General features: G+C 39.9%; 1 protein-coding gene across 10 annotated transcripts in view; it reads left to right on the top strand.

Moving 5' to 3' along the window:
• PRKAG2 (protein kinase AMP-activated non-catalytic subunit gamma 2) overlaps nucleotides 1-17014 on the top strand; it is a 421068-nt gene extending 404054 nt beyond the window's left edge. For 4 of the 10 annotated variants that reach the window (XM_064275069.1, XM_064275067.1, XM_064275068.1 and 1 more), the window contains 8 exons: nucleotides 1217-1262; nucleotides 2522-2576; nucleotides 4138-4264; nucleotides 7294-7459; nucleotides 8030-8067; nucleotides 9347-9493; nucleotides 13098-13191; nucleotides 15895-17013. In XM_064275069.1, the coding sequence (XP_064131139.1) occupies nucleotides 1217-1262; nucleotides 2522-2576; nucleotides 4138-4264; nucleotides 7294-7459; nucleotides 8030-8067; nucleotides 9347-9493; nucleotides 13098-13191; nucleotides 15895-15926 (705 nt within the window). In that variant the 3' untranslated portion in view covers nucleotides 15927-17013. Of the gene's footprint in view, nucleotides 1-1216; nucleotides 1263-2521; nucleotides 2577-4137; nucleotides 4265-6460; nucleotides 6588-7293; nucleotides 7461-8029; nucleotides 8068-9346; nucleotides 9494-13097; nucleotides 13192-15894 lie in introns of those variants that run through there. The other 6 variants (XM_064275064.1, XM_064275063.1, XM_064275065.1 and 3 more) reach the window with 3 other exon arrangements.
• Nucleotides 17015-17472: the final 458 nt, after the last annotated feature.

The raw sequence follows: 17472 nt of genomic DNA, 5'->3' as shown, positions 1-17472 counted from the left end.
TTTTTTTTTTTTAAGTAAACACGACAGAGTCTTTTTCCTTTCTTCTATGCCCTGACTCAAGTTTTTCTTCTTGTTTTATCTAAATCCCGCCTGTCATTGAGATCCTCTGAAATCCTACTTCCCAAAGGTTTCCTTGACTAACCTCTGTTTGTCTTTACTTTCTCTGAATCCTTGAGCACTAAGTCTTTCAGAGTATGGCCTTACTGTATATCTTTCTTCAGCTGTTGAGTGGCATTTTTATACAAAACTATCTCAAGGTTGCCAACCACCTGGATTTTAAGCTTCAAGTAGAGACCAGGTTTTCTTGTTTCAAGTGCCTTGTAATTCTCAGATAACGCTGAAAGCGTAGTAATTGTTCAGAAACTGAGCTGGGGGACAGGAGCCAGGAGGGATAGCAGAGAGAGCTAAAGTTTACCGAGCACCTGCTCTCAGCCATACTGTCTCATGTAGTCTTCTCAGAAGCTCATCTCAAGGGTGTTTTGTGTGTGTGTGTGTGTGCTTTAAGTGAAAGTTTACAAATCAAGTCAGTCTCTCATGCAAAAATTTGTATACACCTTGTTGTATACTCCTAATCGTTCTCCTCCTAATGAGACAGCACACTCCTTCCCTCCACTCTGTCTTTTCATGTCCATTCAGCCAGCTTCTGACCCCCTCTGCCTTCTCATCTCCCCTCCAGACAGGAGATGCCAACATAGTCTCATGTGTCTACTTGATCCAAGAAGCTCATTCTTTACCAGTATCATTTTCTATCCCATTGTCCAGGCTAATCCCTGTCTGAAGAGTTGGCTTTGGGAATGGTTCCTGTCTTGGGCTAACAGAAGGTCTGCGGACCATGACCCCCAGGTCCTTCTAGTCTCAGCCAGACCATTAAGTCTGGTCTTTTTACATGAATTTGGAGTTGGAGGGTGTTTTTATTCAATTGTATAGTAGAGGAGAAGATCCAGAAAAGGTAAATAATTTGCCCAAGAAGAGCAAGTGGGAAGGAAGTGGTAAAGCTGGAGTTGAGATTTGGAACAAATCTGAGGGATTGCAGAGTTCCTTTGTCAAAGAAATACAGAGCATTTTACATGTTTCTCGTTTATATTACCAGTATTTTCTGAACTCCCATCTGTTAAATTATCGGACTTGGCAATAGTTATGAAATGATAGAATAATTTCCTTTTTTCTCATGTTGTGTATGTTAACATCTGTAAATATGGATTTTCCTTATTTGCAGGTACAGATTTATGAATTAGAGGAACATAAGATTGAAACATGGAGGGGTAAGCGTTACTGTTGAATCTTCAGTATCTTTTAACGTCAGGAAAAAAAATCTATACTTAATGTGTAAAATATGCCTAAATACCTCAGATCCTTTTCTCTCTGCCTAGTAGTAAACTGTGTTCATTAAAGCACTGTTCTGTTTATTTCTATCTTAATTTTTGGTAGTATGCTATAGTACTGTAATTATTACCTATTCTATTTCATAGACATTTATAGAGCACCTGTAGCATGCAGGAGCCCTGGTAGCCCAATGGTTAAGCATTTGGCTGCTAACCAAAAGGTCGGCAGTTTGAATCCATCCGCCACTCCTTGGAAACTTTATGGGCAGTAACGTAGGGTCCTGTAGGATCGCTATGAGTCAGAATCGACTCAATGGCAACAAGTTTGGTTGGTTTTGGTATAGCATACAGGGCCCTGTTCTAGGACTAAGAATATAAAGATGACTGAACTGACTAGTGCCAGCTCAGTGCCTGCAGAGAAGCCTCCATTCTCGCAGTGTTACCCTCAAGAATGTGCCTCTATCTAGAAAATGCACCAAGGAAATGCCTAACTTCCACAAAAGCAAGGATCTACCCTTATTTAAATTTTGATAACTATTTCTTCCAAAGTGTGGAGAAACACAGAACAAGTGAATATCAAACTAGATAATTTGAATCAAATAACATGAAAAGAACTTCAAAACTTACATTTGTTTTTAACGTTGAAATTCACCATTTATTAATCATAATGCCCTTTTCTGAAATGGAACCATTTTTTTAAGTTCTAATTTCATGATTATAAATTGGTCTTTCTTAATGGGAACACTTTCCAAAGTGTTAATACAGGGAACAAATGAAAGGAAATTTTGAACTTGAAATCGAGGAGTTAAGCTTTGCACTTCACATAACACGCCTGCTGTTATAACCAATCTTTGTGACTGGTTGTAAAATCTGAACATCCGTTAGCAGTCTGGTGACCTCTACTGGTATTATATTACTCTTTTGCCAGATTTCCTGATTTTTCTTCTGAATTTTTAAACATCTATTGAATATTGTTTTTTAAGTATTTAAGTTTTTCCACAAAGGCAACATGCCGGAAATAGATTGGAAGTTTTTAAAATAGTCATGACTATAATTGACCCCATAGTTTTGAGTCAATTAAATTTCTTTGATTTGGGTTTTTAATTCTATTTATTACCTATCAGTTGAAGGGTGTTTTATTTAGTAACTGCAAACAACAGATGTGTTACTAACTGTGTATTTTCTTTCTATAAATACAGAGCTTTATTTACAAGAAACGTTTAAACCTTTAGTGAATATATCTCCAGATGCAAGGTAAACTTGTAATTTTGTTCCTTTGAAAACCTTTAGACATTCATTCAGATTTATCTGTTTTGTTAGACAGATAGTAAAACATGTTCTTCTATCAAGATAGGGACTAGCTTCCGTAATTCCAACTACTAAATTAAATAAATTCAGGAACACTAGAAATAACAGCAGTTGTTGGCCCAAATGATTGATGATGGGCTAGGAAAAGGGTCATCATAAGCAGTTTTGAAAATCCAAATTGCCTGCAGCAGAAACCATCTAGGGAGCTTGTTAAAATTGCAGATTCCTGGGCTTTACCCTCAACCTATTAAATCAATCTTTGTAGGGTGGTGCCCAGAATATGCTTTTAAACAACTCCCCAGTGATTGTGATACACACTGAAGTTTAAAAATCAGTATGTAAGAGACTTTTACACCAATGTTCACGGCAGCACTATTCACAGTAGCCAAAAGATGGAAACAACATAAATGTCCATCAACAGATGAATGGATAAACAAAATGTGGTACATACATACAGTGGAATACTACTCAGCCATAAAGAGAAATGAAGCCGTGATACATGCTACGTGGATGAACCTTGAAAACACTGTGCTGAGTGAAATAAGTCAGACACAAAGGACAAATGCTGTATCGTGGCACTTAATGTGAACTATCTAGAATAGGCAAATTCATAGAGACAGAAAGTAGATGAGAGGTTACCAGGGGCTGGAGCGGGGCTGGGCAGGAGAGTTATTGCTTCATGGGTACAGAGTTTCTGTTTAGGGTGATGAAAAAGTTTTGGAAGTAGATAATGGTGATGGTTGCCCAACATTGTGAATGTAATTAATATATCACTGAGTTATACACTTGAAATGGTTGAAATGGCAACTTTTATGTTATATATATTTCATCATAATAAAATAATTTTTTAATCAAAATATGTTAGACATTGCGTCAGAGGCAGTCATAAGAATGAACTGCCTTCCCTGTAGCCTTCTAGCCACTAATATTTTTTGATCCAAGCCTTCTGGAATGGCTCTGAACACATTTCCACATTTGTGTAAAAGCATTTTCTAAATTCTAGACCACTCCATAGGAAAAGTCAAAGATTTATTTTTATTTTTCTTGTATTTCCAAATCCTGACAAAAAGATAAACCCACTGAGCCTTCTTATCGGCAGCACAGGAGAGGCCCTGAGGAGAACAGAAGTGCCTGCTGTACAGAACCCAAGAATGGGGCTCCCCCGGAGTCCCCGTGGGATCATTGGCCATCCGTCTCTGCAGCTTTCTTCTCTTAGCTGTCCTCGGGGTCTAGGTTCTGCCATTTTTCAAGTACAATCGTTAAACATCAGCTCTTCTGGAGATTTGTAGCTCACACATATTTGAGATTTATTAACACAGATTATAAAAAATCAAAATATTTGTTGAAATCTCCAATTAAAAAATTTTCCAAAACACTGTTTTAAGTTGATCAACCTTTTATGATTGTAATATAAAAACATGGAAAATGCTTTCAAAGCAGGGGTGGTCCAAACGTTTTCTGGGTTTTCTTGAAAGCCTCCTAACTACTTTAATGGCTTTTCCCACAGCCTCTTCGATGCTGTATACTCGTTGATCAAAAATAAAATCCACAGATTGCCAGTTATTGACCCTCTCAGTGGGAATGCACTTTATATACTTACCCACAAAAGAATCCTCAAGTTTCTCCAGCTTTTTGTAAGTAGTTTTTAGTGTTTCTAAAGACACAGTTCCATTTGCTTTAATTAGTCTACTTCAGTGGTTAAGAGCTACGGCTGCTAACCAAAACATCGGCAGTTCAAATCCACCAACCGCTCCGTGGAAACCCTATGGGATGGTTCTACTCTGTCCTCTAGGGTTGCTATGAGTCGGAATCAACTCGACAGCAACGGGCTTAATTTACTTCAAGTAAATTGGCTGCCGTTACCATCACTGGAAGAAATTGTTAGTTTTGAGGTCTCCATTTCTAAACTTTGGTTTCTCAACTTACTGTTTGTACATTCTCTAAGTTGAATCCAGCTAAAAAGCAATCACTTTTCAGTGCAAGTATCCAAATTTAAAAAACACTTGGAATTCTCTGTTTCAATTAGAATCTTTTATTACCTAAAATATGAGGGAAAATAAAGCAGATTGCAAGTCAGTCTAATTAAGGAACTGCAATACAAGGTAAACTGAACCAATATATGTAGCAAAAAAAAAAAAATGTCTTATAATGCTTTATTGGTATAAAATAGTGGTTTTTAAAAATGTGTTCAAAAAATACCATCCCCAAGTTTATCTTAGTAGCTTATTATTAACTGTAGCTGTGATAGAAAAATCCAAAACAAAAAAAATTTTGGCAAGATAGTACCATGTTGGTCCAAATTAGGGCTGTATTATCTGTATGTTTTCTCAGCTGCTTTTGAGAGGAGATAGTTTCATAATCAGGCAACACTTAGCACCTCTTTGGTTGGCAGTATTACAAGGGGTTTAGAATGAACAAGGAGTTTCATAAGAGAACTTTTATTATTTCCTTTTAATTACATGTACTAAATTTGAGGTTATAAATAAGTGGTCAAATAGAACCAGCAGGAAGCCTCACTGATGGCTCAGAGAGGTCATTTGAATAGTCATTTTAAAAGAATTGAGTAGACATTAGAAATCTGCCTCAAATTAGTGTTTCCAGTTTCTTATCCACAGCCTCAGAGAGGGAAATAAGACAGCACTCGGTACGAAAAGGGCTCAAAGCTCCGCCTCCAGGATGCTGTGAAGGGCTGCTTCTGCCGCACAGCACACAGACGGCTGATGACTGAAGGAAGCGTCTGTCCGTCAAACCAGTCCTGGGATTTAACAGTTAAACTGCGTAAATAATGCCTGTCATGTTTAAATCAATGTTAAGGAAGAAGCTAGGAAGAAGAACGACTTACTAGAAGGTGTGGGGTTTGATAAAGGGACACCGTAGGGGAGAAGCCCTGGGAGAGGGGTGGTGTTGCTCACCTGACCTGCGCTCCTCTCTTCTGGGCAGGTGCGTGCTGTGAGTGCGGTGGCTCTCCAGTCGGGGATTAATGGGAGGAACAGGCTTAGGAACACCATGTATTGAGGGCTTAGGAATATTGGGCCTTTAGCTCACTTATTCCTCCAAGTAATAATCTAAAATAATGTTAGTTATGAGAGTTAACTGTGGTAAGCATTTACTGTATGTCAAGTGCTGCCCTAAGCACTTTATGTGGTACATCTAGTCCTCACGTCAGGTGGGTATTTTTATTAATACCATTTGGTAGGTGATGAAGCTAAGAGAGCTTCAGTCACTGCGTAGGCTGGTGGCTAGTCAGGGTAGAGCCAGCATCTGAAGCGCCTGCTCTGACCCTGCAGTAGCTCCTAACACATGGCACTCTCACCAGCAGACGGTTTGGGAGGCATTTTTTTTTTTTACCTCAGGTGTGCACTTGCGGCACCTGACCTGGAAGAATTAAAAAGGGGGCCCAAAGTCACATAGCTGCTCAGTGGTCAATTTCAAACCCAGGAGGTCACAGTCCAAAGCTCGCAGCATTCTTACTGGTATGCTGCCCTAAAAGAAGCGAGTGGACGTTTGAGAGAGTCCCCCGGCTTACCTACTTTAGATTTTTCTCTTCTACAGAAATAAGGGAGGTTGCCTCTGCCCAGTACTGCCTTAGATTTGGGCCAATATGGTAATTAGAATATTCCATCTTCAGACAAAAGTGTGGAATTTTAAGTGAATAAATTTCAGAACCTGACTTTTACTGAATTATGAGATTGTTTTCTGAAAAAAGGTAGCATTACCCTTCAAGACATTTGAAGATTAGCCTGAGCATATAGTAAAGAACAGGGAATTGTCCTATATTGGGATGGACTAGATGACCTAATAGGTCTTTTTTTTTTTCTCTAAATTTCTAGGATTCTCATGCTTTGAATATTGATGAACTCTTTGACTTGAACATTTTGTTTCTTCTAATTGTTCATCTTTTCCTGATAATTATAAGGTACACCAGGAGGATGGAGTCAACTGTGCCCTTTATAAAAGGTGGATTTTTGAAACCATAGACCTTATTTTGCTATAGTCAAATGTGATCCTAGACTTTTCTCTTCTCACCTCTCCCTCCTGCTTTAAAACAGCCCATGAAAAGAAAAGTTAATTTTTAAAGGTTCTTCTAATTCTGTTCAGATGGCTTGTTGTTTGTTCCTGGTAGACAAAAGTTGGAGTCCCGCAAAGGCGCGTTCAGGAGGTAGAGGTGGCCCGGATGAGGACTAGCTTAGCGGGCCCAGCACAGCCGCCGGCACACCCTCTTGAGTCGTAGGTTTGGAAACGTGTGGGTTCTCAGTACATACCACTTAAAGCTGGTAGCAGGCCCAGGGTGTAGCGTGAATAATTAAGAAGAAAGGATTTTTGGTGGCTGCCAGGTCTTAATTTCCCAAATAGGCCTGTTGTTCTCGTCCTCTACCCACTTTTTAGTAGATAAAGAGGAGAAGGAAAAATATGTTAAATGTTAGCGCTATTCAATATTTTATTAAATAATTTAAGTATCAAGTATTGGTATACCAACTGGTTTGAACAAAAAATACAACTCTCATAAGTCAGTTTTTTCATATTAATTCAGACATCCAGGCAGATTGTTAGAGAAGACTAACTTTAATTTGCTTGTACATAGTTTTTCACTCAAATCTGGACATTTGAATATTAAAAAGATATATTTTGGTTCTAGAACATTTGCGTTTATCTTCCCGTTTAGATGTCTGATATGCCAAAGCCTGCCTTCATGAAGCAGAACCTGGATGAGCTTGGAATAGGAACATACCACAACATTGCCTTTATACATCCAGACACTCCCATCATTAAAGCCTTGAATATATTTGTAGAAAGACGAATATCAGCGTTGCCCGTTGTGGATGAGTCAGGTTTGTGTGTTCGGCCATACCAGTTGACCAGAAACCATTGCTTACCTCATTAGGGTAAAATTATTCTTAAATGACTTGGCATATCACATAAGTATGGGAAATGAAAGTTTAGATCTGATGGGTAAATTTAGCACCAAGAAACACACAGGATATAAGAATTTTAAACTGGTTTATTTTCATATTTTCCATTAAGATATGACTTCATGTCCATTTAAACCTAAACAAGTTGATTTTATTTATTAATGTTTAATTCCTGGTTATAAGGAGACCTGGTGCTCAGTGGTTAAATGCTGGGCTACTAACCGAAAGGTCAGTGGTTCAAACCCACCAGCCGCTCCATGGGAAAAAGATGTGGCAGTCTGCTTCCGTAAAGATTACAGCCTTGGAAACCCTATGGGGCAGTCCTACCCTGTCCTGTAGGGTCACTATGAGTCAGAATCTACTTGACAGCAGTGGGTTAGGTTTTTTTTGTTTTGTTCTAATCCGTGGTAGTTATCTTGTTAAGACTGATTTTAAATGAATTGTTTTTTGTTTTTAAGATGTTTTTCTAACATGTATTTTCATTTTTAGGAAAAGTTGTAGATATTTATTCCAAATTTGATGTAATTGTAAGTATTTTTTATTTTGTTAAACCTGTTATCCAAAGGCATTTTGAAACATTCATTAATCTGATTTTGTGTTTTTCTCTAATTCAATCATTTCTAACATTTTTGAGTGTGAGGGTCTTACCTGAATTCCATAGACTCCCCATAGTAATTCCTCATTGATTTGACAACATTACTTTTATGATTATGTTAGTAGCATTTCATAACTCTGCCTTTTCAGTGTATTTGTATTTTATCCGCACTGCAGCACCTGTCTGTACGTCAAAGCCGGGTTTCTCTGTGTGGCATTGTTTATACAGCCCTGGCAGTGTGCTGAGTGCGCACAGCTCAGTGGGCGCGCGCAGGAATCCACGGTGCTCCTCACATGCATCCTCCTGCTTGCTGACTGGGGCCACTGCCCTAAAGAAGGCAGCAGTGTTTATGAGATAAAGTTTGTAAAATTCTGTGTTTGAGTCCTTGGTTTAAATCTATTCTGTTTATGGTTGGTGCTACATTTTTCTATTTGATGATTTTTTTTCCATTCATTTTAAATATACTTCCTTAAAATAAAGTTTTATACTGTTTCTGAGAAAGGGGGTTGATACTGTGATAGCCTCAGGTATACACACCATTTTCCGCCACAATTGACCCCAAAGTTAAACATTCTTTTGTAACTGCCTCAAACTTTTTGGTTCCTCCTATTTAATATAATCATAGACACCAAAATACATTGATTGGAATTGTGATTGAGTGGGACCCTGGGAATCCATTTAGATCTATGGAACTTGTCAGGCCTCTTCTTCCTCCATGATTACATGATGTGGGCTGGGTCCCCAGCACCTCCCAGCAAAAGCCTTGCTCCCTGGGTGGTTCTGGGATTCAGGCAGAGTCCCTTGACACGGTTTCCCCAGCCCTTTGGCACTTACCATGCTGTGCATTAAATGTTAGTCCACCTCTCAGAAAAGTTTATTCATTCAGGCCATGAACACTAAGGGGCAAGAATGGGAACATACCTTTGATGGACCCTGCAATCAAAATGTAACAGTGTTGCTTCACAATTAAGGCATACCATATCATATAGAATCTTTAATTATTATGATAAGACTATGAAATGACAGTGTTAGTGGCATGCTGTAAGCTGAAAAGAGAACTTTTTGATGGTAATAATTTAAGAGAACTTATGGTGGTAATAAATTAAGATAAACAGGTTTTTTTTAAACCAGGTTGCCTTAAACTTAGTGATTTTGGTCACTAACGTGAATTGAAATGAGAAGATGTAATTCATTCCATTGCTTTATTACAGAATCTTGCTGCTGAAAAAACATACAATAACCTAGATATCACAGTGACCCAGGCCCTGCAGCACCGGTCACAGTATTTTGAAGGCGTCGTGAAGTGCAATAAGCTGGAAACACTGGAGACCATCGTGGACAGGATAGTGAGGGCTGAGGTGAGGTGCCACTCCCAGGTTCCTTCCTCCTTCTCCCCTCCCTCCTTCCTTCCTTTTTGTTTTTCGTTTTTAAGTCATGCTGCAAAAGTACTAAATCTTGAGCAGTGCCTCAGGAAAGGCCCAGGGAGGCAGTTCTCGAGGTCAGTGTGAACTTGTGTCTCCCTGTGCCAGAGCATGGCACACGGCTTGGCACATGGTAGGTGATCGGTGAATGTTCACTGATTTGAATTTATGAGGCCGGATGTCATAGTTGTGTATTCAGTAAACTGGTAAGATACTCCCATGGGTTAAAAAATATGTACTCAAGGAAAACAAGTTATCCCAAGAACTTTAAGTTCCATTAGGCTATTCATTGATTCAAAATTTAAAATGTATAGTATATATGATTTTAACAAAGTGAATGGTAGATCAATAAAATGTATTCTGATACTTTTTTTAAATTTGAAGTAATTTTCTCTCTTCGCACCAGTGTCTCCGTCTCTTTTCTAATTAGATAAGTAGTAAACTATCTGTAACTTTCAGTTTCCTAACCATTAGGGCTTATACCCTGTTATACTTTACTGCTTATAAAAGTAAAACAAACCCTCTGCTGTCAGGTCGATTCTGACTCGTGGCGACCCCATGTGCTACAGAGTATAACTGCTCCATAGGGTTTTCTTGGCTGTTAATCTTTACGGAAACAGATCGACTGGCCTTTCTTGCATGGTGCTGCTGGGTAGGTTCGAACCGCCAACCTTTAGGTTAGTAGTCAAGTGTAAGCTCTGCACCACACAGGGACCATGGCTGCTCATGGGATTTTCAAAATGTTTTACATGACATCCTATATAAAGGATGAGATAGATCGTTTCACAGCTTATCTAATTCAGTATGCCCTTCCCCAAAATAATTTCCATTCGTCAGTATCAGACAAGGACAAGAATGACATCTTTAACACACTTTAGGACTGAGAGATGTAACTTTGTTCATCTGAAACAACCCTTCATTAGGCAAAATAAATTAATAATGCGTCTGCTTTGATATTTTTTGAATCATAAATGCAAAAATTCAGTCCAAGAAGAACCCAAACCCAGTGCCATCGAGTCGATTCCGACTCATAGCCACCCTATAGGACAGAGTAGAACTGCCCCATAGAGTTTCCAAGGAGCGCCTGGCAGATTCGAACTGCCGACCTTCGGTTAGCAGCCATAGCACTTAACCACTACGCCACAGGGTTTCCCCAAGAAGAACGGTACCTGATTATTTTTTAGGCTAAGAGGCGAATGAAGTTGTATGTTGCATCAGAAACACAGCTGTACCGTTCAGGGTCCACCATCAGGAGAAACCCCTGTGGCCCTCATTTTATTATTGTCTGTCAGGAATGCCACTCTAGCCTGGCCTCCTCCGCATTAATCCCCTGTCTCACCCCTCAGGATTTTTAATGTGTTTCATTAGAATTTCAATAGGAAGTCTTTTCTTTTTCTGCTTGGATTTAACATCCAGAGTCACTCCTTATTTTCCAGAGAGTTTTATTGACTTAGGAATGTGTCCTAACTTTTTATTAACATCCGCGGAGTTACGTGCCTTTCGAAGATCATAAGCAGAAAGCAGTAAGGCACCCCCCCGCCCCAACTATTTATCCAGGACGGTGAACATCACGTGATGGAATCCTTTAAGTCATGTTATAGAAAAATATTTGTTGATGTGGAAAAACATTCACCCTATATGGCTACGAGAAGAAGCCGGTTACTATATACCGTACGAGTCTTTCTCTGAACGTACGTTAACGTAGCGTAGGCAGGGACCCGTCGGCAGTGGCTGTTGGGATGGAGTGGCGGTCGACGTGAGGGTGCCAGTGCTTGTCTGTCTCCGGAGCATTCTCATCCGAGCATGAAGTACTCGTAGGTAAAAGGGTCTTAAGAAATTATTCCGTTGATAAAGTATTTTTGATTAGAGCAGATTGGCTTGTCATTTACATTCATTTGGTGAGCAATAGAAATGTCACTGTGACATGAGAACAGGTCACCCAGGAAAGGAAAGATGCAACTAAGCCCTCTTCCAAAGTTACCCGTTTTAACTTTTTCTTCATTAAAATAATTTCTCTCACCAGATGTTCCTCACCAGGAAACAAAAACAAGTTTTTTAACTTTAAACTAGCTTGTTTGGAAAAGGATATACAGCCTGAATAATGATTCTGTTCTGTTTGTATAACCTGAAATTTGTCAAAGATTGAATATGAAGTGTTCTCTGATCCAAGATGTAAGACATCATTTTAATTGGTGGCTGTATGTACTAAATAATTGTGTTGTGCTGTGTCACAGGATTATTGAAGAACTTCAACTTAAGGCTTTTTAGACAAGCTTTTAAAAGAAAGTTGTTGACTGACATGAGAAAGATAACCGAATGACAGTTTTTTTTTGTTGTTTGTTTTTTGTTTTACCTAAAACAAACTGCAATGTCAGACGCCTCACCAGTGCAGTATTATTAGGGGAAAAAATATAAAAGCAACATTGCTTCCTTTCTTCTGATCTCTTTGCTTTGTTCCCCATTGTCTTTCGGGTGGGTATGACTGTTCAGATACAAGACAAGAGGGTCTGTAGGGTAACAGGAGAGGTGGTACTTTCTCGCCCACTCCTTGTGGTGAGGATGTTTTGTTACAAGGAATACCTGTGAACATTATTCAGTCATTTTAAAAAATATTTTAGAGTAAAAAAATAGAAATGAGTATAATCTGTTTTACTTTATTTTAGTTCATTTATCCTCTGAGGGTTATTATTATACATGAACTTGATACACAAAAGATATAAAAAATAAAAAGCCATCTAAAAGCAGTGACCCTATACTTACAATTTCAGTGGTTATTCCCCATGTAAAATGCGTATCTTCTAGGTATTAGAAACTGAGGTGCAAGTTTAGAGAAAATTAAAATTTTTAAGTTTAAAAGGATAATACAGCTACATTGTAATTGATGTTTTGAGTTCTTTCATATATTAATATTTTGAAATTTGAAAACTGCTTAGCAGGAACATAGCTGGCTACTTTTTCTTAGACGTTCAGACGAACCAGCATTGTGTTTTAGCACCAAAAGAAACCCCGTTGCCATCGAGTCAATTTTGGCTCATGACAGCCCTGTAGGGCAGAGTAGGACTGCCCCGTAGGCTTTCCAAGGAGCGGCCAATGGAGTTGAACTGCTGACCTTTTTGGTTAGCAGCCGTAGCACGCTGTACCTCTTAACCACTGCGCCACCAGGGCTCCTGGTGTTATCCCGGCCCTGCTGCAATCACTCTCTTGCTATTATTCTACATTAGTGACGAAGCTGTGTTCGCACAGGTGGTCTGGGTTCCTTTAGGGTGGGTAATTTTAGGTTAAAGGTTAATTGTAAACTAGTCTTAACTGGCTTTGATTGCTTTCTCAACTAAAGAAAAACAATACTGTAATATATACAGAATTTATATTACATGAGAGCCAAAGACCTGTATATGATTCCACACTGTTATTTTGCACTCATTTCTGGAATGCATTCATTGTGTAGGACATGACTACCTAACTTTTTCCTTTCTCTGATACCTATTTGTAAACCTTTTTACTCTGAGCGTTCACACATGGTCTCCTCTGCTCTTGTTTGCAGGTTCATCGGCTGGTGGTAGTCAGTGAAGCAGATAGTATTGTGGGTATTATTTCCCTGTCCGACATCCTCCAAGCCCTGATACTCACACCAGCAGGTATCAATGGTGATTTCTGACCTGTCCGTAAGTTTGCAGGGCTAGAAGGGGGGAGAACACTAGGGCGCAGCAGCCACGAGTTCCCTGCGTGCCCACTCACACGTTGAGGCTTTACTTGCACTACTCTCTCAGCCTTTTTACATCGTTTGCTTATTAGTTCTGAAGTTTTAATGTTCTACTTGTGTGGGAAAAGTTTATCGAAAGTACTCTGACTTACCAAAAACCCGTTGCCATCAAGTCGTTTCCGACTCATAGCGACCCTATAGGACAGTGTAGAACTGCCCCATAGAGTTTCCAAGGAGCACCCGATGGTTTCGAACTGCTGACCTTTTGATTAGCAGCTGTGTGTAGCGCTTAACCGCTGCGCCACCAGGGTTTCCATTCTGACTTAGGAGCATCATATGTTCAGAAGCCCAGCAGTACGCAAATGACCAGGGATTCATTGCCATTTTCATCAGTACCTTTCCCATTAAAAAGTTACGATCTCTTCAGTTTTGCTTTAACTAGGACAACTAATTGGAAAACCTAGAGGGGAAACCCTTTGAGTTTTATCTGTGGAAATGTCCGTCTATCCTTAGCAGCGTTTTGTGTGTATAAAACACATTACCGAAACACGGACTTTTTCTTATTAGTATTATCTGGAAATTACATTAACTACCAAACAGGGTTGGTGGCTTAAACCGTTTCTGCCAGATTCCCTCTCAGCAGGCTCTCAGGATCTCAAACACTAAGCTTACAGAGAGGGAGCGGGCTTTAGAAAAGAAGAGGTGGTGGTTTTCTTGTGTCACAAATTTAATAATAAGAGGCAAGGAGTGTGTGGGGGCTTGTAAATCACCAACCTTCACTTTTTCTCACCCCTCCTTCCCCTCCCCTTCCCCCCATCAAACACAAACAACCCATCTTTGATTGGCCACATAGAGTCAAAACCCATTGCCATTGAGTTGATTACAATTCCTAACCCTGTGTGCTACAGAGCAGAACTGCGCTGTAGGGTTTTCTTGGCTACAGCCTTAATGGAGCAGATCACCAGGCCTGTCTTCTATGGTGCCACTGGGTGGGTTCGAACCACCAACCTTTAGGTTAGTAGTCAAACACAAACCACTTGCACCACCCAGGGACCTCGAGACCTAAGAAAGAAATGTGAAAATAAGTGAGATGCACTTTGAACTCTTAGAAGTTAAAAATTAAATTACGTATATATTACGGTATTATTTTTCTTTTGTTCAGAAAGCAGTCAAACCTTTAACCTAAAAATACCCACCCTAAAGGAATCCTTCCCACCTGGAAGAACGTAGCTTCATCCCTAACGTGGAATAATAGCAAGAGAGTGACTGCAGCAGAGCCGGGATTTTTCAGTGTGGTCCTCAGACCAGCAGCACAGGCCCCGGGAACGTGTTAGACATGTCGATTCTCGGCCCACTTACATCTACTGAATCAGAAACCATAGGGATGGGGCCTAATGCAGGCATTTTCAGGTTAAAAAACCTAAAGTCATGATAAAACAGAAGACCAAACCCGTTGCTATCAAGTCGGTTCTGACTCATAGTGGCCCTACAGGTCAGAATACAACTACTCCATAGGGTTTCAGGGAACAGTTGACAGATTCAAACTTCTGACCTTTTGTTAGCAGCTGTGTAATCTCACTGTAGCTCTTAACCACTGTCTTTACAAAATATCATGAAATAACCAAATGAATGCAGGATTGTTCATAGTATTCTTTATAATAACCTAAAAGTGGAAATAACCCAGATGTCTTTCGGCAAAAGCACGGATAGACTGTTATAGCCATTCAGTGGAATACTGTACACCCTTGAAAGTGAGCAGATACAGCCATGCCCACAGTGAGTGACTTGTGCAGAAAGGACACTGAGCAAAGAGGGCCAGGCTAACCCACACAGTGTCATTACACTTCATAAACTTCCAAACCGGCAAACCTATCCAGCACCTTCGTTCAAATGAGAAAAAGGCCTCTCCTCTGGGCGACCCATCCCCAGGGGTACACAATGTGACACTTTCAGACACTTTCGCATAGCGAGGCCCATGGTTGGTCAGCAGTCAGGCTAGATGTCAGCTCCCATTTGTCCCTTTGTCAGGATTCTTTGTGCATTGCAGACTCAGTAATCAAGTCATTTATTCTCTCGAGGATCTGATGTCTCAATTAAATTTCCATCCAAATTCTAAGTCATAACACCCCTCCTGCCCAAGCTGCTGCAGGGAGGCAGTCTCCCTTTTTCTCATAGATACTTAATCTCTTTCAAAGGTCTGGTGAGAAAGTAGGAGAAAAGCTGCTGTGATGTGAAAAATAGTAGCGCTCTCTACCAACCCACTGAAGTAGCCTTATGTGCAAGTATTCTTTACCATGCTAGTCTTTTTTTTTACCTTTTTGTAAGTATGAACAACCAAAATACTTTGCACCTTCACTAAACCATACATACATACTTCTTTTCAAGATTTTTAGCAACAACACTTTTTTTTCCTAATTCGAGCACATATGTAGAATCCCCGTGGGTAACAGGAATTAAAAGTGAGCTGCTTTCACGGGGGGCTGCCCCCGCTCCAACTGCTCCGTCTTCTGCAGCCCGGAGTGTCCTTCTCAGGCACCAGGGTGTGGTTAGAAGAGCCCGAAGTAGAGACTCACTGCTTTTATCGTGGCGTGCATGCATGTCTGCAACAACTGAAAGACCTGTTTTTCGTGCCTGACAGGTGCCAAACAGAAGGAGACAGAAGCCGAGTGATGCTGCGAGAGCAGACGCCCTCGAGGAGAACGTGAACAGCGCTCCAGGTCGTGTTTTACCTCTCCAACACTGACCGCAGTAGGAGAGTAGAATGGTTAAGAATGTATATCAGGGTTTAGTGATGCATCTTTTTTTTTTCCAGTGATGTTGAAACTAAGCATAAAAAAAAGAAAGATTTTATGTGCTTGAATTCAGGCTTGCATTAAAAGACTATTTCCAGACCTTAGTCTGAGATTTCAAATGCTGTCTGTCATAAAAGTGCACTGTGTCCTGGAAGTCTTATTTCCCATTTCAGAAGGTCCGCTGGTGTGCAGCAGGTCATGTGACATAAGGTGAGCGTGTGGCGTAGTCAGATCATAGTGCCTTATGTCAGAACACAGCAATATGTCATCCCAGCTGGGGCGCACTGGTAGGCAGCTGCTGGGCGGTGGACGTCGCAACCTCTTACCAAATCAGCTTGTTCTCATCAGACTTGTCCAAAAGCTGTCATTTGAATATAAGTAATGACTTTAAAACTTCAATGGTGGTTTTATGTTTAAATGTTCTGTTCTGAACTACAGTGTAAAACAAAACTGCTTTTAAAACAGCTTTATTTATTTTTACTTTCACACCTCTCCTGGTGGGAAACATCACCGTATCCAGTAACAAACTATTGATTGTTACTTTAAAAGGACAAATTTCTCATTATTTCACTTTGAATCTGGAAGGGGTGTGATTTCTAAATAGCCACAGGTAGGTGGTAAACATCAGCGTTTCTGGAAGCCCGTACAGGAGCGACTGCGGTGAGGTGAAGGGCGCCGGTGAGGTGAAGGGCAGCCGGTGAGATGGAGGGCAGCCGGCCGGCCGTCAGAGGACGTGGCGGTGGAAAGGCGTCTGTTTTTTCTTCTGTATTGAAATGTAAAATCATGATGTTTGTACGATTGCTGACGCGATTTTTCTTTGTAAATTTTATTGTGGCACATACAGTATTGTCATACAGTTGAAGAGACACAAAAAGTGGCCTAATGTAAGTGCTTCTGAAAATGTTGACACTGTATATATGAGTGTAATTTGGTTTTTTTTTTTGGTTGTTGTTTTTTTTTTTTTTTGGCAAATTGAAGAAATTAAAATAAATCCTACTATCTATCATTTTGTTAAAGAAGTTCTTTAAAATACCACGTTTCATTGCATATCAATTAAAATTCTATGTGCAGTTTTCCACTTAGGTATTTCTCTCCAGTTAAAGGAGAATACGAATTTTGTCTCTTTCCCATCATCAGGAAAAAACCGTAATGATTGGATTTATAAATTGTGTATCTCCATTATTATGTATACACGTGTTTTAAATTGCCACATACACGTTCTTGTGCTAAGAGGTCACCTTTCATTTCCTAGTAGGGCACATATCAGAGCGAGCGTAGGGACACGTTCTTCCATGGAAACCACCACAGGGGGTTCTTCAAGCCAGTAGGAATATTTGGGGAAAAGGAAAAAAGGCACAAAGCAGATAAAACAACAGTTTTGAAACTCAATCTATTAATCTACTCCTTGCTTGTTTAATTATATC

Source organism: Loxodonta africana, chromosome 22 (assembly GCF_030014295.1).
Source record: "Loxodonta africana isolate mLoxAfr1 chromosome 22, mLoxAfr1.hap2, whole genome shotgun sequence".
In the NCBI taxonomy this organism is placed as follows: domain Eukaryota; kingdom Metazoa; phylum Chordata; class Mammalia; order Proboscidea; family Elephantidae; genus Loxodonta; species Loxodonta africana.
Note: the sequence above shows the minus strand (reverse complement) of the source record. Positions and strands in the feature narration are given on the sequence as shown.